Source organism: Motacilla alba, chromosome 1A (genome assembly GCF_015832195.1).
Source record: "Motacilla alba alba isolate MOTALB_02 chromosome 1A, Motacilla_alba_V1.0_pri, whole genome shotgun sequence".
Lineage (NCBI taxonomy): Eukaryota > Metazoa > Chordata > Aves > Passeriformes > Motacillidae > Motacilla > Motacilla alba.
Genome location: NC_052031.1, coordinates 70,208,343 through 70,228,937, shown reverse-complemented (window position 1 = coordinate 70,228,937; position 20,595 = coordinate 70,208,343). Strand labels below are relative to the sequence as shown.

General features: G+C 38.9%; 1 protein-coding gene across 23 annotated transcripts in view; it reads right to left on the bottom strand.

The window, feature by feature from the left end:
- PLEKHA5 (pleckstrin homology domain containing A5) overlaps positions 1-20,595 on the bottom strand; it is a 164,741-nt gene that overhangs the window by 36,038 nt on the left and 108,108 nt on the right. For 15 of the 23 annotated variants that reach the window (XR_005259149.1, XM_038155349.1, XM_038155350.1 and 12 more), the window contains 7 exons: positions 18,303-18,403; positions 16,883-16,998; positions 11,395-11,862; positions 7,073-7,535; positions 3,635-3,718; positions 865-984; positions 75-128 (listed from right to left, as the gene is read on the bottom strand). Coding sequence is in view for 22 of the 23 variants with exons in the window: in XM_038155349.1 (XP_038011277.1) it covers positions 75-128; positions 865-984; positions 3,635-3,718; positions 7,073-7,535; positions 11,395-11,862; positions 16,883-16,998; positions 18,303-18,403 (1,406 nt within the window). In the remaining variant the exon portion in view is untranslated. Of the gene's footprint in view, positions 1-74; positions 129-864; positions 985-3,634; positions 3,719-7,072; positions 7,536-11,394; positions 11,863-16,882; positions 17,042-17,377; positions 17,492-18,302; positions 18,404-20,595 lie in introns of those variants that run through there. The other 8 variants (XM_038155357.1, XM_038155344.1, XM_038155359.1 and 5 more) reach the window with 3 other exon arrangements.

The window sequence follows — 20,595 nt, the reverse complement described above, 5'->3', positions numbered from 1 at the left end:
ATATTTCCAGCTTTGATAGGAGCAGGCAAAAAGCATTAAGAAATATAAACGCACAAGTAGATTTCAAATCCCACCTGGTGATCCAAATATATGGCATTCCTTTGGAGGTGATGTGAAAGAATCTCATTCTAGCAGGCAGCAGTCAGAGGGGAAAAGGAAAAGGACAGAAGGTGCAGAATGCATGAAAAGAGCTTGAAAGGATGTAAACTAGACAGTGACAGACAGTTCTGTTTTACGGAGAAATGCAATGCTGTTTTTAACTGCCTTTTTTAGTGAACTGTTAACAAGTTTTGAGCCCGAAACAGAAATGATGGAAGTTTGCTAGGAATCAGACCGCGAACCACTACATTTCATTCTGGTTTACACATAAAACACAGTAAGCTTATGTCAACGTCCACTACACAGGCAACTATGAACCCTTTGATAAATCCACGTTCCAAACATGTCCTGCTTTTCGTAGATATATCACAAATAAGATGGAATCCGACTGGAGGCTGTAGAAACAGCAGATTAATCTCAATCTATCCCGGCTAATTTTGTTTGTAATGCAAAACGACAGATGAAAACCACTTCATTTTGAACCTGAATGTCCTGGGGTGACTTTATGATGCTTTTGTCTGTTTAGCCCAGAACTCCAGCGAGCCACAAGGCACTTTAAAATATTCCCAGGTGATTTTGACTCGGCTTACTTCAAAACCCAAAACCTCAAAGGGTTGATAGCAGAGCACCACGCACACAAAGGATTAACGCCACTCCACTCCACTCGCACAGGAGCCAGGGAATTTTGCACAAAGCAGACTTGGGTTAATGAATGACTGTGGGTTAGTGAGGATGGAGCAGGACACACATTGCTGGGTGGCTGACCTTTGGGCTGCTGGCCTCAAGCTTTAGCTGCATGAGCTGTGCTAGTGTGTGCTCCCGGATACTACTCAGCTCCGCCTGCTGCCGTCTCAGCTTTATGAGCAGCAGAGTCAGCTCCTCCGGCTGAAGGAGTGCAGTGTGAGAAGCCAAAGAGCAGAGAAAAGGTTAATTGGTACCCCAGACAACACCTCAGTAAAAAAAAAATAAGGCACGCCTTATAAAAGGTTTGCTTCTAAAAAGTAAAGTAAGGTGCACGCCCCGAGTGCCGTGCAGAAACTCTGGCAGTGATACAACACAAGAGAAAACATTTCCCCCAACTGAACACTTACAAATATAAAATGAAGGGTTAGCCTTTGACTGCTCGAGCCAGCAAATGCCATGTAAGTCAAATGTTCTGTATTAAGGACAAAAATAATTGAGGATTTTGCAGGGCAAAGTCTGTGCAGTCCTCAGATTTTCCTGACGTGCATATCAAATTGATAATATTGACTGAAGTCAGGGGGAGACAACTCCAGCCCTTGGGATGTTTTTACCTACTGTAGGTGGGCAGCCATTTGAGCTTGGTGAAAGAATCAAAACATGCCCTCAAGAAAATGGAGTTTTAAAAATAATTCTTCAGACAATTATTTAAAATAATTCTTCAAATGTATGTGCCAAAATAGAGAGGAAAAAATGATGACAATCCCATGTTTACTGAACTACCTCAGAAATTATCACCTTCCACAAAATAAATCTGCACAAGCATGACAAAAATAATTTTCCATCCCACCTTTCACAGGTCTGAGGCCTCCAGTTATTTTATTGCTTTACTTTTATGACTAAGCTGTACTATACAGCCTTAGGAAGGGATGAAGAAAAGCATTTAAGACTTATTATAGATTATATGTATTATGGAAATAAAATCCACCTCAAATGGGCATTTTTCAGGTAATTCCACACAGATCAGCTTAGGTGAGTTTGGGAAACTCTACCTGAGCCATTCCTGGGAACCATTCCTATCAGTGATACTCCAAAGAAAACAAACCATGAGTTTCATAAGTATTTTTGTTATGTTCCTGTTTGCTTCTGTTTCTTACACTTCTCCAGAAGTCAGCCTTTCAAGAGGTTAAATATTCATCCAGCATTTTGATTTTCTCACAAGCCCTGTGAGTCAAACAAAGCCCAGACACAAAAAGCTCCTAAACCCCTGCTTGCCCTCTCCCACAGCCACAGAACCTCCCCAAAGCAAAGAGGTAAAGAGCTCCAGAGAACCCCACATTAAAAATGCTCAAAGTGAAGACCAGTTTCTCAGAATAAAGAGGAAAAATCCCTGAGAGGCAGCATGGCACCAGCACTTCTGTCAGTTCAGAACAGAGGAGCCCACAAGAGGGAGCAAGGGATTTCCACACAGCTTCAGGTGGCAAAACCATTTGCTTTTGAGGGAAAACCAACACCAAACACGAATTGTCCAATGGCAGTTTTCCTTCTTATGGCTCTCCTTCAATACTTGGATTTAAAATATTCAATTCCAGAGAGCAAGTGTAAGAATCTAGACTGCCACACAAGGCATTCTGGAGCTCTCTCCAAAAACAGGCAGCAGTGCTTTCAGCCTGGAAAGTAACATCCACTCAAAGCACAGGAAGTCTCATTTTTAGGAACATGAGAACAAAATGTGGCATTTTCAAGCAAAGGGAGCAATGATCCACTTTTTCAAGATCAAAACTCCTTTTGGTACATTCTGAAAAAGCCCAATTTTAGTGCATTAGGAATAACCTCTTTCATGGCACTCCAACCCAAACTTTCTCTCCACAGAGGAGCCCTTAAACCAGAACTCCTACCCCTCTCTAGACATTCATGAAGTTGCTGCAGGTGCTGTGCATTTGATGCAGGTCTTGGGACTCTTGCAGCAACCATAACACCAACTTTTCAGAGGTTACCTACAGGTTTCCTCCTCTGGCCCCTGCCCTGTTCTGCTGTGGATTTCTGGTTGGTTTCCTGGACCTGCTTGTCCCTCTGGAGATCAGCCCAGCAGAGCTGAGGGGGCCACGAACCCCAAGAAATGTCTGGGAGGCTCCAGCTGCCAAAGGCCAACCCCAAAAGTCGCCGAAGGTGCCAGAGATGTGTGCTGGGAAGTGCAGGAAACAGGGCTCCAGGCAGTGGAAGGACTGGCTGCCCACAGTGTGACCCAAAAAAAAAAAATCAAAATCTGTTTTCTTAGTTCATAGCTCTCTCAATTGGTATTTTCGGATGGACAGAGAGATGACAAAAAAAGGAGACAAAAACTGGTAAAGAAGGGACATAAATTTAGGGCAATTTTTTTGGCTGAGAGTCATATTTCAATTAGGAAAGTGGAGAGTATTCACCAAGAGCACTTTGATGAAATATCTTCAATGAGGATTTCAGCTCTACCACAGTAACAGTGTCAGAAATAACATCCTTTTACATTTACATTTCCAAAAAAGCCAAACTTTACTCCCAGGATTTACTAAATAATTAATGGAGAAATAAGTGTTCGGTGATGTAGTCTACCCTCTCCCAGGAATTTCAGCAATGTATCAACAATGATTAAAAAATAATACATCTGTATTTCCCAAAGAAAACCTTGACTCAGCAGCTACACGATATTCTTAGAATTCTGTGGAATCACAGAGTACTTCCTTCCCCTGATAATTTAAATAAAGGTTACATTTAAAGCAAGCTTTAACTAGAATAAAATTTCAATGTCGCCTCTTCATACTTAAAGGATTATTCTTAAAAAAAACCCCCTGATGTACCAAATAAAAATCCAACTCACTGTTTTGCCTTGGAGGCTCTGAGGAGTAACAGGCTGTAAACTCAGACCTGCTGGCATCGACCTTCTGTCAGGCACAAAGACATGCTGCACAAAAGAAAAATAGCACAGTGTGACCCACAGCTATTTCCAAAGACTCAAAAACTTTAAATTAAATGCTAACACAAAAAAGTCAAGCCAACTTCCTCCTCATGGAAATTTGCTATGATTTGTGCCAGTCATGACACCAAGAGCCTGCCACTACAGTTCTATTTCCAAAGCATAAGCAATATAACCTGTAATGTTCCCCAAAGTGGATGTTTATCACTTAAATGTACATGATTATCACTTAAATGTACATGATTATCACTTAAATGTATGTTAAATAAACGTAGACATTAGCTAGGAACATTGAAAAATATTAAACAGTCACAAATATGAAATGTTTTGTAGCCATTTTTAAGGAAGCCTGGAAAACAACAGTTTTAGCACAAAAAAGTCCACAGCCATGAAAAGCCTTAGGAAAGTGTATCTACAATGATTTGTGATTAAAAAAAAAAAACATTGAGGACTTTTTTCCTTTACCAGAGTTGCAAAGGGAACTCGTATGACACAGTTCATTTAAGGACAGGTGAACAACAGCAGTTTGGGGAGGTAGTCTTTTTCTGTTTTGCTGTTCTCTCAAAATATTAGGGGCAGATTGCTAGATAAAGTAAATTCTGTGGGTGTCGTGCAGCATTCTTGGGGCTGCAGATGTCATTTCCATTTCCAGAATAATAGGGAAGGTCTTGGAATAGTAAGGAAAGACACAACACAGGACAGAAAACTAGCTGACGTGAAAAGAAATAACAAATAAAATTTTTAAGCTGCAGGGTGGCTACTTTGGAGTAGCCAATGCCATTTAAACACATACAAGCAGTAAATTCAAAACCACGTGCTGCAAAATGAAATATTTTTTTCAAAAGTTAAAAAATCCTGTTGTTTCCCTAAGAAAATCTTGAGCAATTACTACGGACATAAAAAAAACCCCAAAAAACAGCAGCATAAAAAATAGGAAGTTTTGTCATCTGCTCACAATGCTTCTCATTCCTGAATTCTCAAACCATGCCTTCATTGACTTCTCAAACTGAAATGGTCACACACAAGGGGATTTGTGCAAATGGGCATGTGGATGTGAGCACAACTGTTTCATGTTTGCCAGGCGCTGCGATACCACCCTTGCTCATCCCTTGAGGTGAGAAAGGATCAGCAGAACAAAACCAAAAGCCACAACGAAACCCCAGCTCTTCTTTCTGGATGCTTTTCTCTTGGGAAGCAGCTCAACTTGAGCATCCTCTGCCTGCCAGAGTGACCTGGCTTGGGCACACAATGCAGCTTCTCCTGAGGCACACAGTCCCAGCTTGAGGAGGATGCCTGGATAAATGTACACATGGCTTGGGCTCCTGGACTCTGCTGGAAGACACCTCTAGTCCCACTCACAAAAGCATCCCTCTCTCCTCCTAGGGGACTTTAGCTTTCTTTAGTGGCCTTTTCTTCAAAGTAAATGTCCACTTTCCTATAAAACTGCTGGATGGCTAAAAAGACTTTCTTCATCTTTCCAATCCCAACACACGAGGCAGCTCCTGCAAGTTCAGCCTTGTTCTCTAACAATTTGATTTTAGCTAAGTGGACATTAGTCTCCTTTCTGTCTTGTACACAATAAAGAGTATTTGAGTTGCTTTATGTCCTTCTCCAGAGATTCTTTCTAACTCATCACTTGGGAACAAGTTTAAAAAAGGCAATGGCTTAAAAGGATAACAAATGCTAGCAGGAATTCTGCAAATGTGAGAGTCCAGCCTGGGATGATGAGATTACAGTCTTGTAGCACATGGAGAAAAATATATTGGTGACAAAAACTGATCTTCTTGTGGGTAAATGCTCCAGCCTATAACAACAGACATATTATGAGGAAAACTGCTTTAGCTTCTAATGATAGAAGAATTACAGAATATTGGATAAATTCTAGAATGTTCTGTTTGGATGGCTATCTATGCAGAAGTGCAGCACTGGATATGACAAATATTGGCTATACAGCCCTGGAGAGGAAAATCCATCCCACCTCTCAACTTGGGATAGTGCTTAATGTGCATAGATAGAACTGAGCTCTGGAGAGACACAGTGTGGCATTTTCAAATCACTTCATAGAGGGGTTTCAGGAGAATTCTGAGAACCTAAAAATAGAAAGCCAACCATTGAAAACCTCTGAAAAAAACTAAGACCTCTATGTAGATGGGGTTTAGACATTAAATTTACCCTACTGATTTCAAATAAGCAGTCTTCTAATTACCCACCTCTTAAAGACAGGGGTGTTTTTAAAGTTAATGGCAAAAGCTGGTTGTGTAACTAATTAAATACAAACTCAAAAAACCAAAAAAACTCAAAAAAAACCTCAAGGGAAACAGGAAGTTTGTATAGAAGATACTCAATACTAAATGAAAGACTAGCATAAAGTGTTCAACAAGAAACAAAAACATCAGGAAGCAAAACATGGCTGACAGGACAAGCAATACACACTCTGCAGCACTGACCCAGTGGTATTTCTCACATAGGTGAGAAGCATTGATTATTGTATTTCCAGAGCAGTTGAGACATAAAGGATGCCAAAGCAAAATTACACCTTTGGTGATAGGGATCTAATAACTTTAAAATTCAACACCTGATAAACAACTCTAAGTTGTTCAAATTGCTTTAAGTTGTAGTTATAGATTTTCTCTTTCCCTGCATCAAAAAAAAGACATCCAAGGATAAAGTTTCCAGAAAAATGCTCAGAAGCATTTTACATCCAACTGAAGGAGTAATTTTTATTTAATTATTTCCAATGTATTATAACCCATGGTAACACAAGCATGCTGGATGTAGCAGAGTGGCACATGTGGCACCCAAGTTCACAATTCTTCATGTCTCCCTCTCAGTGGGCAAGCACTAAGGTTGTGTGCATTTAGACTGATTTTCAGTGATCCCCCTAAGAGCTCAAGGGCATAAAAAGGAACAATAAATTCGATTTGCTGCTGGAGCCCAAGGCAGCCAAACTTGTTGCTGAAGGACAGAAAGCAGCATCTGTAAAGAAACCTGGGATTTTGAGTCCTCTTGGTGCCAAAAAGGAGTTAAGAGTTCTAACACATGAGGTATTCTGAATAATTTGCCTACTGACTCCTTATTTTTTATAGAGGAAACACAATATCATGGGCAATTTTCAGGACATGTTTTCATCTTCTAGTGTTTTAAAAAAATACATTTTTTTACTACCCCTACATTTTCCAGCCATTTCAAAAACCAAACCTTTCTGCACGAAAACAGTGACGTAATAATATCCGTTATAATAAAACCTACTCCAGTGCAACATGAGTTTTCCAGTGATCAGACACATTCTACTGAGGAGCCCTGTAGATGAGAGTTTTAACTTCTAGATGAAGCTTTTTTTACCTTGGTGTGATGTGTCCTGTGCCTGCGGTCGATGGTTACATCTCCCCTCTGCACTGGCGACGACACCTCCGAGCGGTACGCCCGCTGCGGGGAGTATCCCTGGAAACCCGCGATGGAGCCGTGCGAGGGGGACGTGGGGATGGAGTGCATGGTCTGATCAGAGATGTTGATCATGGTCTTTGGGCTGCTCAGGGTGCTGTGCCTGCTGAGAGTGGTCTGCTTGTTGTAGAACTGGCGCTGCTGCCACTCGTAGAGCTGCCACATCGTGTCGTCGCGCATGGAGCGCCGCTTGTCCTCGGCGCTCACGGGTCCCACGGCTCTGTCGTAGGGAGCGACGCTGCAGAGGCTTTCTGGACGTGTCTTGCTGTTCCTTGGCAGTGTCCTGTACCCCTCTGGGTACCGGGGCAGCACCTGGGCTCGATGGCTTGGCATGTTCCTCGGCAGCGTCTGGTAGGAGATGATGCTGGAACACAAGTTTTCTTTTGTTAGCGTTGATGTTACGGCAATAGGAAGCTGTTCGCCGTGGGTTGGGTTTATCCAGCTCTCACCTTTTATAATGCTTTGAACGCCATTTAAAAAAAAGGTCAAGAAACTAAAGGCAACAGTTCAAGAATCAGTGATGCTGACTGAATGCACTGCAGCAGCCAAAAGTGGATCCTTTCTCTCTGATTAGCTCTTGCTGTTATAATCCATGTTTCATCTTTTTACCAGTTTGCCAGTCTAGTACCCTACTACTTGATTTCAAGTTTTGATCAAATCTTGGAACTTGTCTATATGCTGGATAGGTCAAAGTTTTTAAGCCTTTAAAGTTCTACACTGTTTCCATATGCTTTCCATATTTCCATTTGAAATGTTCGCTTTTTTCAAAAGTGAAAAAAAATCCTGTTTCCCTAAGAAAATCCTGAGCAATTATTATGGACATTAAAAAAAAAAAAGAGTCTTTTAACAGCAGTCCATGGGAAAACTGCAGTAATTGTCTGAAGAAATTATATTTTGCAATTGTCAAGGACAAGCCATTCCATACCAGCCATTCAAGTGAAACAAAGAGCAATACATGTCTTTGTTTGATAATACTATTTTATTGCTTTTCAGCTCAGATATGAATTCAAAGGCTTATTTCCTTAATTTTTTGCCCCATTAAAATTCTGGAGTTCTACAGTCATTCAGCAACTTTCATCATGAGTTGAAATACTAAAAAAAAATTTTCTATGCCAAGGATTGATGCATGCCTAAGTATGACAAATCACTTCTTGCTCATTTATTTCAGAGGACAAAATCTAGGTCATAAACATTGATTTATTCATCCCTTATCTAAAATGTAAATGAGCACCTCTTTTGCTACAGAGCATGCATATGATTGATGCTTGCTCACAGACACCAAAACCAGGCTCAAACTGGACCTCATTTAGCCATGAGAGGGCAGCAGCTTCCAGCTACACCCCACGCTAATCCCAACTAAAATCCCTGCACCACGAAGCACCAGAACCTGGAGATGGTTTTGAATTACTTCAGTGCCACAAAAAAAAGCCATTAAAGAAATTATGCAGCTCAAATGGCAAGGTAAACTAGCATTATGCATGTGAGATCCTCATGGAATAACTATCAGGGAAATTGATGATGGTGAAGCCCGCTTTTCTGAAAATAGTTAAGCTGAGTATTTACGATCATCTGCAACATTTTGAAGATGAAAACTGCTATAAAGAGCTTTATGTACAAAATCTGCTACAGTTTCTGAAGCTTTTCAGCAATTACTGAAGAATTATTCCCACTTTGTATTGGACAGCTTTTAAAAAGGTTTGCCTTCCTTAAGGCAGCAGTTTATTCATGTGGCTTTTGCCAAACTCGATGTCTAGATCTAGATGGAATCAACAGGTAACAGCTTCAAGAATTAAAATCTACATTGCTGTCTTACTCATTACTTTATTTGTGCAATCAATCTACTGAGGGGTCAAGACTGTTCCTCTAAAAAATTAGCAGCTGTATAGTGAACCTTTTTCATTCTATATTGAGGACAGCTAAGAGATCCTCTTTTCTTTCATATTTAGTCATTTAATTGAAAATCTCTGTTAACATTTTACCATTTCTCCCAATTTTTTTTCAGTCTGACACACCAGAGATACTCACTTGGGTCCTCCATGATTTCTCTAATGCAGAAAAAATGATACAGATGCACTGGAAAGCAGCTTGGGGGAGAGTCAGCAACTTTCCCCCATTAAGTAAAGACTAGTTTTTTCAAAAGTTCTAGTTATGAGTTTAACAGGTCTTAAACAGCCTTAGGATCCTCTCACCCCAAGCTTAAGCTTTAGTGAGCATTTTTTCTACTCTCATTCACCAACTTTGATTCTACTTAAATTTCTGTCTCCAGCCAGAAACTGGCAACCTGAACAAAAATCAAATTTTAAATTTAAATGAAGCCCCATTTAAAAGACATCACTATATACATCAGAAATTTGGATCATTATTCAAGGCTGTTTCCATGCAAAGCAAAAAAGATAGCTCAAGGCAAATTCTCCTTCAGTTTGCTACTTTTATGTGGAACTGCATTAGAAAGCATTTGTATTATCAGTGCCACCCTTATCTAGGCAAACAAGTGTTCCGTATACTCAAGAATAAAATATTGTTAATTAGTAACATATTGTTAGTAGCACTTCCCTCTATTTGATTCCCACTATGAAATCAGTTTCAGGGTTTTTATACTTGTTCAGAACTGAAAAATAGCACAGCTATTCTAGTTTTTTCTGTTTGGTTGCAAGTTTTAAAGTCCAATTAAAAAAATTAACTGCATCAAAGAGCCTTCTGAGTTCTCATTGTGCAAGTTTGAATAATAAGATAAATGTCAGGGTGTGCAAGTCCCTGTCTCTATTACAAGTTCAAACGTGATCAAACTACTTATGATGAGCATTTCATGATATAAAACATTAACAATTCCTAATTATATGTAATGAAAGGCTAAAAGCAGTGAGGAGATGTTCAAGCATGGCAAGTGGAAGCCAAGTTCATGGAAAAGTTCCAAGATCTTGCAAAAACTGAGAAGCCCCCAGGTACACATCTCAAAATTTGTGGGGGAAACACATTTTCTGAACTTGGTTCATCTTAAGCTCTGCTCTGCCATCCATTTATACACAAAATCCCTAATTTCCAGCCCTTCAAAGGATCTCCTGTGATAGCATCTCCATACTTCCCATCAAATGTGATATTAAAAACCTTTTGCATTTTCCTGCTAGAGCTGCTTGTCTGTAAGGCAGCCTGGAAGCAACGTCCCTACCCTTCTGTCAGACAGAGAAATTGCTATTGGCGTGACATTCAATATTGCCAATCATTCACACATCAATTTAAAGCTTCATGAATAAGCACTAGAGCTCAATATTATAACTGGCTGATAGCTAATTTCATGAGAAGAGAAGCTTTAAGCACCAAGTTAGATTCTGGGTCTTATTTTTAGATAAATCTTCTCTCCTTCTCTTCATTTAAAGCTAGTTTAAAGTTTAAAAGCTCCCAGGAATATTTTTTTTTTAAATTTCAAATAAAATATTATTAAAAGAATTTGTGAGCAGAAAATGCAGAAGAGAGGGCAATTTTAAGAACAGATTTTATGAGGAAAAAGAACTTTAGTGAGTGATGACACCTTCTCCCTGCTAGGACAGGGAAATTTCTAACAGCCAAAAGGGGTTTATTGCCATTTTTACTTACTGAGTAATTAATATACTTCAGTTTATTAATCAATTCAAATGCTAATAAAAGAGACTTCCACACATCTGTTCTGAGAAGTCCTTGAAGAAGAGAGGGCAATTTCAAAAACAGATTTTAAACAGGAAAAGAATTTTTGTGAGTGATTACACCTTCTCCTTGCAAGGACAGGGAAATTTCTAACAGCCAAAAAGGGGTTTTGGCCATTTTAAAAAAATTAATAATACACTTTAATTTATAATCAATTCAAATGCTAATAAAAGAAACTTCCATGCATCTGTTCTGAGAAGTCCTCAAATGCAGAAGAGAGGGCAATTTCAATAAGAGATTTTAAGAGAAAAAAGAATTTTTATGAGTGATGACACCTTCTCCCTGCTAGGGCAGGGAAATGCCTAACATCCAAAAAGGGTTTAGGGTCATTTTTATTTATTATTAATATATTTTAGTTTATTAATAACCATTCAAATTCTAATAAAAGAAACTTTCATACATCTGTTGTGAGAAGTCACCCAGGCATTTCTTACAGAGAACGAAGAATGCGATTATATAATACAGACCCAGAACTAAAGAAACTAACCAGGGTACAAATGCATTATTTACTAGAAAGTCTAAAAATAAAATTACCCAGTACTCACCCTCTTGTTTCCTCCTCCTGTCCTTTCCCCCTCTGGATTTTAATCCACTGCTCCAGCTGCAGCATGGAGTTGGTTCTCTGCATGACGCGCTCGGACTCCGCGTGCGCCGGCAGCGCGTTGTGATGGGCTCCATCCCCAGCATCCGCCAGCACAACTCCCATGGATTTACTCTCAGATCCATTCAAATGGACAGGCCTGAAGTGCCCACCTGGAATTGTGCTTATGGGCAAAGTCCTGTACTCGGATCCCAAAGGGTTCAGCTTCACGCTGTTAATTTTTGTTAATGGTTTATCCTGCCCGACTTTCTGGAATCCGTATTTTTCAGCTTCCAAAGCTTTCTTCTCCTCGTTTTTGTTCACTTCTCTGTTCTTCTGGTTGTTTTGTGCCTCTGGCTTAATTAGCACCCGATGGTTTGAAATGTTATTTGCCTCTCGAGGTGATGTATTTTCAACAGTGAACTTCTCTATTCTGGAAGGGAACATACGACAAGTTATAACACCAAAAAAAAATGTTTCTTACAAATAGCAATTAAAAATTGGAAGTTATTTCAGCAAACCCCTGACTGTTTATTTTGCAACAATATCTTGACTTTGAGAGAAAAAAAAATCAGGACGTTTTCACAATAATCAAGGAGAGGTTGGGGGGTTATGTTGGTGTTGTTTTGGTGTTCTTTTTCTTTTGTTTTTAATTTTGTTTGGGGATTGGTGGTAGTGCTTGATGGGTTTGGTTTTTGGTTAGCTGATTTGGGGTTTTTTTCTGGTTGGCAAGCGTGAGTATTGTTTTCTTCTACACTTTTCACTTTATGTGCTGTTTTAAAAACAATTATAACATGAGGTAATTTATTAAAAATTCAACAGCCAATTAACCCCCTAGAAAACATGTGCACAACAGGAAATAAAGCCAGAGTCTGAAAAAATGGATGTTCAGCTCCTGGAGGGCTGAAAATTCAAAGGGTGAAAATATTCAGTGGCTCTCCAAGAGCTACAGCTTCCAAATGTCAACAGCCTGAAATTCAGATGGTTTTCAAAGTCAGCTTGTGATTCACAACACTGCTGAATTTAGCATATAATGAGCTGCTTTCAAGAAAGCAAATGACTTTTCATGGTCACTGGTATCAATTAGGTTTCTCTGGTGTGTTATCACTTTGGCTGGCACACATTTTGCAGAAAATGACTGTGGCTTTTTCTAATTCTAAGGGGAGAAAACAGCTGCTGACTTAAGGAACTGTAGCACAGAAATAATGATATTTTTGGAATTGCTACTGCTTTACAGTATTTACACAAGTACTCAGTGTGTGCAGTTCTATTAGTGATCTTCTTTTTAAAATTCCAAAATGTCAAGAGGCTCTATCTTTTGCCATACTGGGAGGACCTGAATTTCAATTCCAGCTGAAAAAGTGACTTTTGGGTTTAGTTCACTAGAAAAATAACCCCACCACTTGAAAATGTTTTGCTCTACATTTTTTGGTATGGGAGGAAAGAAGAGGAAGAGATATAATTTCTTAAGATTACATCTCTGTATAAAACCAAACTAAGAACAACAATTTATTTTAAGAGGATGTCGAATTAACTTCTTGTTTTGTTTTGCATCTTTGATTTTTCCAACAAATGCATTATTCATCTTTATAAGTGCATGCAGTTCAAGTGCCTGTAAAAGGGCCATCACACACACAACTTACCAGGAGCACAAGAAGACTGACTACACACACAGCTGTAAGCATTATTGCTTACCCCATCAGGAAAAAAGCCATTCATTTTTCCCCCCAAGATCTTAAATTGTTCCCAAGACCAAACATCTGTGCCTAGGTTCCTTCTCAAGGTGATGGAAAAGAAAAGGATCACCTCCTCACTCCCACCTCAAAACTGTACTACCCAGTGTTCTACCAGAAACCAAAGGAATTTCCCAACAGGAATGTGAATTAAAAACTCCATTTCCCACAATTATCAAGTAAAAAAAAGGGTGTTAAGATTTCAGTTCTCAGCCAGCACTCTGGAGTTTACAAATGAATAGAAAGACTACCTTGCAAATAATCCTGAATGTGAGCATTAATATTTGCAGCATGTCTCAATAGCACCACCTACCCCATTATATAAGATAAAACTTATTATAAATCTTTCTCAGGTGGCTTTAGAGCAGAGGAAAAGGTGGAAAATCCACGGTGGAGAGGCAGAGTGGCATCTCTAGGACACTCATCATATATGTGGCAAAGTCAAGCCTTGGCACTGTGCTCAGTTCACACTCTCATACTTTCCACTGTGTTTTAATTAAAAACCAGCAACTCCCAAAATCACAGAGTTGTTTTTCCATGCAGCCTCATGCTGTATCCCTCATTACTATGGTTATACAGAGCCAAACATTCACATTTTACACTCTCTGGCATGGTGTAGAGGCTGAAGGGCTGACATTCAAACAGCCTGCTGGGCTCTCTCGACTTGGTGAAACCAAAGCAGCCAACTCTGAGCGAGCAAGGGATGTCTTTCCACACTGAAGGATCCATATGGGAAAAAATTATCAGAAACAAATGTAAGAAACATAAATCCATATGTATATTTGGCTCCATATTTATAACTAGCTCTCAAAGACATATTCAACAAAGCCTGCGGGCTGTTTGAGGATGGGATAGGGAGAGGGGAAGAGAATGAGCATTGAACATGGGCCTTTCAGCATATGCTGAATGCAATTTATATATTTTTTGCAACCAAAAAGGAACAATATGTACAATATGCAGTACAGGAGAAGTACCATTTTATGCTGGTTTATATAAAGAAATAATTCTGAAAGGGTTGGAGAGGGGGGAGCATGTGATTAATGATCAGATGGACAGGAGGGCTGTGATTTAACAAAGCTAGGCAGAAGCATTTGAAAAGGAAAAGCCATCTTTTCCAAGCACACTGACGTCAGTCAGCCCCCACCGTGGATGTCTCTATGCTAACAAGTGCTTTTTTGGCAGCCTGGCTTATGCTGTTCAGGGAAAGTAACCACACAGGAGGGAAAAAAGCCATCTTTTCTTAGTACATGCTGCATCACTGAGAAGAAACAAAGGCTGCAGCACACAAGCTGACAGTGAAAGGGCAGAAAATGGCACTCAAACCTGGGAGAGCAGAGAATCAGCATTTAGGGAAAAATGGTCAATGAGTGTGTTGGTGGACACCACCATCTACAAACACAGGCAAGCACTCAGAGAGGGGGTTTGAGATCATATTTGGAGTCATAAGCTTCAACAGCTCCTCACTGACTAAAGTACTTGGTATAATTATTTTAATAGGTCTCTCAGTACATTATTAAACTTGAATGTACTATCCAGGTAAAATCAAAACTGTTTAGAAAGGAGCAATTACAGTTGAGTCAACAGGGCCAAATAGTGCTTGTCCTTCCCTGCAGCTAAACATCAGAAGGGAACATTCCTGCTGCTAACAGAGACCAGTTCTAAGAGAAATGGGTACATTTTTACTTTCTCACTTCAGTATCTCATTTGTGGTTAATGTGGCTAACAATGTGTGGAAAATAAAAGCGTAGTTTACGAAAAAACTTGGCAGCACCCCTTCCCTCCCACCAACTTAATGTTTCAAATATTCCTTTTATCTTTATCCTCTCCAAGGAACTCACATCTCCAGAAAAACAGAAACAAAAAAATGTGCTAAAATTATTTAAAATATTCAGTTTAACAGACAGTTGGATTTGATTTGCAGAGTACCCTAAGCAGTACTCTGGAAATATCTTGATTAAGTATCTTGATGTCTATGTTTAAAGAATTACCCTGTAAAAACCTCTTGATTTATCATTGGGCATTTTATATTAACAGGCAATTAACAGTGGCCCAACATCAGTTTACATGGATATTTAAGGAAGCAAGTTCTTAATCACTCATTTATTGTACTGCAAGTATCTAGTCTGTTAGGAAACTGCATTCAGTGCAATGTCAGAACCTCTGAAAAAAACAGAACTCAGTAAAAAAAGCACTGCCAAATTTGACTGAACCAAAACCATTTATTCTTAAGCTCCATCTATGCCAAACTTCAGGTTACTTAGAGATGAGGTAATAAGACACTTAATACTTAACAGATTTTTACAGGGAAGGAACAGTATTTCTTCTACATAAGATCATATCCTGCTGTGTTTCATTTCAGGAACTCAAAAAACAGCCAAAAGATGGATTCTTTAGAAAACAGATGTCTTAAGGGTTTTCTTCCTTATTACAGCTAACAGATTTTTAACTTTTTTGAGATTTGGTCTTGAAATCTATTTTCTCTGAAGTAATTATTTCAAGGCTACCAATAAAGTTTTCAAAGAGGTCACATCTACTTCTGTTTCATTCTGAGGTTTCTTGCCTGAATCAAAACAACAAGATGGTGTTATATAAGTTGCTTTTTTGACAACTGTTTGGCTGCTGGCAAGTCTGTTCTGCCTGTGATATCCAGGCAGATATTCACAGTATTGCAAATATCAAATGAAGGTCATTTCACCAGTTCAGAAGATTGAGAATGACCCCCTTCAGTTTTGTTCCTCTACTAAGTGTTTATACAATTGATATGTCATTTTTGTTTGAAGTGAAGTGGGTTTGATTTGGTTTAGTAATTTCTCCATATGTAAATGACCACTGTATCCGCAATACAAACCCGATTTTTCAGATAAAGTCCATTACTACTGAACTTCTCTGGTACCTGTGTCCATGAGATTTTTCCCTATTACTTTTTTAAACTCAAAATTCCTCAGCATTGCTGACTTTATTTAGCTCCAGGGTAGCAGGAACTAACAGATCAAGTGACAGCAGCCATCAGCAATAACTTCAGCGCTGTCAATAACGAGGAGCTTTTAAACTTTCAATTGATGAGGTTTCCATTACAGATGCCATGGAGCTGACCCCAGGGACCACATTCTGAGAGCAAATGACTCTCACTGGAGAGACAGCAGCAGACAGGGCTCAGTCTCTGAGAGCACAAAGCTTCTGGTGATAATTTGCTTTTCACTGTCAGCACATGCGCACAGGAGGGTGAGGGTCCAGATCAGGTAAGCATAAATTTGGTGACAGCTTAATGATGAACAAGAGTGGCTCCCCACAGGTTGCCCACAGGTACAAGTGGTTAATTTAGCCAGAAACTCCAGCTGTGAATTTGAGGATTGTGACAGCTTTAAGCCGAAGGCTGCCACCAGTTGAGCTGCTGCTGCTGCTCAGTCAGGAGGGCAGGGAAGTCAAACATGCCTGCACACAGAATTTGTCATGGCACTTCTTCTGATGCCACTGGCTGAAGGGATAGTTCATATTTTTTCTCCTAGCCCCTGACAAGCAATATTCAGAACAGAACTTAGCTTATTTTTGCTACTTCAAAATTTTATCCTACACTGTCCAGTTATTAAGGGGTCTTCAATATAAGGAGAAATCACTTCAGCCAATTCACATTCTATTTTAAGGACCAGTCTTTCATTAAACAAATCAAACTAAACAAGAGAAAGCAATACACTGTCCCACTGTTTTGTCAATCCACACTACCTTTTCACAGGCTCTGTTTGCACAAGTGCTGCATCTATCATGGCTTTCATCCACAACTCCATTTCCTTCCCTGTATCTGTGCAGAAATAATAGGTCCTCATGTTTGGATGAGCTGCCTGATTGGAAATGACATGGTCATTGCAATAAAAATGTAAGATTCTGTAAAAGAAGAGAGGCAAATATTGTTACTGCATAGTCACTCCAAAGCTTTATCTAAGAAGATTTCTTAAAATAATATGCTCAGAAAAAAAACCCAAAAGGAACACGACAGTGTTTCTTGGTCACTGCATTCATATCTTCAAATTAACTGCCTGTAATTTCCAATTACAGCTGCTTCTTCATTAATACATTAAACAAAAAGCTCTTAAATTTCTTCAATCTACCAAAAATTATACTGAGCATTCATTAATGTAGATTAATATAATTCTTATTTATAAGATTTTAGCATAGATTTTGGCAGTCTGAATGATACAGGAAGTTTTAATTTGTACTTACCATAGTAAATAAATGATGTCTTGGTTAGGAGACCAAACAAAGTGCCAAAAGGAGCTCATAAAACAACAATAAAAAAAAGTCAGGACAAAATGCTTAGTAAAGTAATTTATATCATGATTTAAGATTGTCACGAAACACTCCTAAGAGTGATTCATGTAATATTGTGATTTAAGTGATAATAAATTTTTATTTTAATTTACAGGCAAAGATACTTTGTATTAAATAATGAATGAACTTTCATTAGTGGGATAAATTCAGCTGCAGATGCTGGTTTATAATTCTAAATTATAATTCACCACACAGGATTTAAGACCCATGAACTAAAAAAAAAAAAAAAAATAAATACTGCTATTAAGTGATATCCATCCATTTCCCCACTCTAGTAATTCTGTCTACATTTACATCAGGCTAAGCACTTGAAACTTTTGCTGCTCTATTATGTAAAAATCAGCCTCAGAAGATGTTTGTCAATCAGTTCAAATGCTAATAAAAGAAACTTCCATGCATCTGTTCTGAGAAGTCCTCAAATGCAGAAGAGAGGGCAATTTCAAGAGCAGATTTTAAGTGGAAAAAGAATTTTTATGAGTGATGACACCTTCTCCCCGCTACGACAGGGAAATTTCTATCACCCAAAAAGCCATTTTTATTTATTAATAATATAGTTTATTAATAACCATTCAAATTCTAATAAAAGAGACTTCCACACATCTGTTGTGAGAAGTCACCCAGGCATTTCTTACAGAGAATGAAGAATGCGATTATATAATTTAGATCTAGAACTAAACAAAACTAACCAGGGTACAAATGCATTATTTACTATTTATTATTTACTGATTTACTATTACCAACTCTGTTAAATGAGTTTTTGTGGCCAGGCTCTTGTGCTTTCAGACACAAAACCAGATGGAAAAGCTGCTCCCCTCACCTTGAAGGCGTATTTGCGGTTGATGTGGTCCTCAGCAGACAGCACAGAGATCTGGAAACTAGGCAGAAGGATGCTCCCCAGGATTCCTTCTTCCTTCTCATCTGGGAATGCACACTGGCATTAGAAAATTGCCCTTGGACACACAGCACTTGCACTCTGACACCCCATGAAAGTCTTTCAGCCACACAGGAGCACGAGCAGGAGGTTTAGCTCAGAGCAGAATGCATTAAGAACCAGAAATCCAGCCTAACTTTGAAGAGCAGATGGAAGTTGTTCTGAGATTTGCTGGGGTCCCAGGATGAGGGAAGATATGAGAATTTTGACTCCATGTTTCAGAAGGCTGATTTATTTTATTATGATATATGTTATATTAAAAATGCTATATTAAAACTATACTAAAAGAATAGAGAGAAAGGATTCATCAGAAGGCTGGACAGGAATAGAATGGGATGAACAACAAAGGCTGTGACTCTCAGAGAGTCTGACCCAGCTGCACCTTTGATTGGTTATTAAGTAGAAACACCTCACATGGACCAATCAAAAAGGCATCTGTTGCATCCCACAGCAGCAGAGAGTTGTTTACATTTCCTTCCTGAGGCTGCTCAGCTTCTCAGGAGTAGAAAATCCCAGCTAAGGATTTTCATAAAATATGTCTGTGACAGGAAGCCAAGCCCCTAATTCAGTGGCAAGGAACCAGAACAGCACACATCTACTGCCTGCTCAGTAAAAACACCTCTGACAACACAAGTGGTTAAAAACACTGCTTGTGACTGCTGGCATTTTAGAGAAAATGTGCACATTCTTCTTCTGATCTCAGGCATATTATGCTACATAATCCCCATTATAATATTTAATTATGAATTATCGTTCTAATTCCCACAAAGAGTTTACACTCAATTACATCCCATTTGTAAGAATGCACACGTTTCAGATAATTTCTAAAAAAAGCTCTAGCTCTCCCCCAAAACAAACACCCTTTTCCCACAGCCTTGTTTTACATAAAATTTTAGATCAACAGATCATACTTAAAAAAATTGACATTTTAATTGAAAGCCACAATCAGCTTTTAAATCCAGTTATACTTTAATAAAGGGATAATTGGATGCAATTCATAAAGTCTCTCTTAATTGTATTTCATGAACAGAATTTCTATTCACAATCAGTATTTTAGAGACTGTCCCCCATAACACTTCTGTTAGCTGAAGATAGCTGTTAGCTGAAGATAGTACCCACAATAAATCTATGAAATTAAGATGAAAACAGGCATGGCAAAGTTTCAATAAAAAATTAACAGTTACAATTAAAATACACTTAAACAGCATGCCAGGACTATTGCTTATGTGTGGACTTTAGAATCTTTTCCAGGTTCTCATTTACTCCTAGATTTTGAGAAGCCAAACCTTAATTTAAGTTATTTCTATGGGGAAAGTTGTGCCCAGCCACTTTAGCATCAAATGACAGAATAAATGTAAAAACTATGCTTTTTTTGGGAGCTGAGCATAAATTCATTCCTATTACAAGGCAGAAAAGAAATGGAGTGGATTTACTTCCAGCAACTCAACAGTACCTTTAAATATGACTGAAAACATCCCACCTTCCCTTCAAGTATTAACTCCTTGCCAGCCACACACAAAAATGTGCCCTGCCCCCAAACACATATATGGCAAATTTTGGGGTTTACTTTACTTGGAATTCTGTTTGGGGGAAAAGTTCTCTTTTCCTAGATCATATTTTGACTCATGGCTGAGTAAATCCCCCACTAGTGCCACCTAACAGCACTCAGCACTTTTGTTCCACTCAACAGCTGCATGTCTGGAGGATTTTGGTCTTTGTTAAAGACATACTGCCACATTCCAGCTCCAGATTTTAAAAATCTGTTCCCAATCACGTTTGCTTTTATCTACACATCCCACTGCCCCGTATTATCTTTATTTGGGTGCAGTGTATGAGCAGTACACAAGAAAAGGAGCAGATCTTCTGTCCAGTTCTAAGAGCTTTTATTTGTGCCAACAACAACAACCTTCCAGTACGAAAATGGATGGTGCTTCATGCCTTGGGGCAACAGAAAAAGAGTATTCCCTATGCTGGGAGAAAATACTACGACGTGATTTTTCTTTTCATCGATAAATTGGATTTCAGCTGCTAACACTGTAACACAATTCTGGAAGTTTAGTAAGATTTACTAACAAAACCAAAGAAACCCAACAACCACAACTGCACAACCACAAACAGGTCTGTGGCTTGATCTGGGAGCAAGCCCATGACCCTCCCTTTCCTATTTTTTCACTACCCC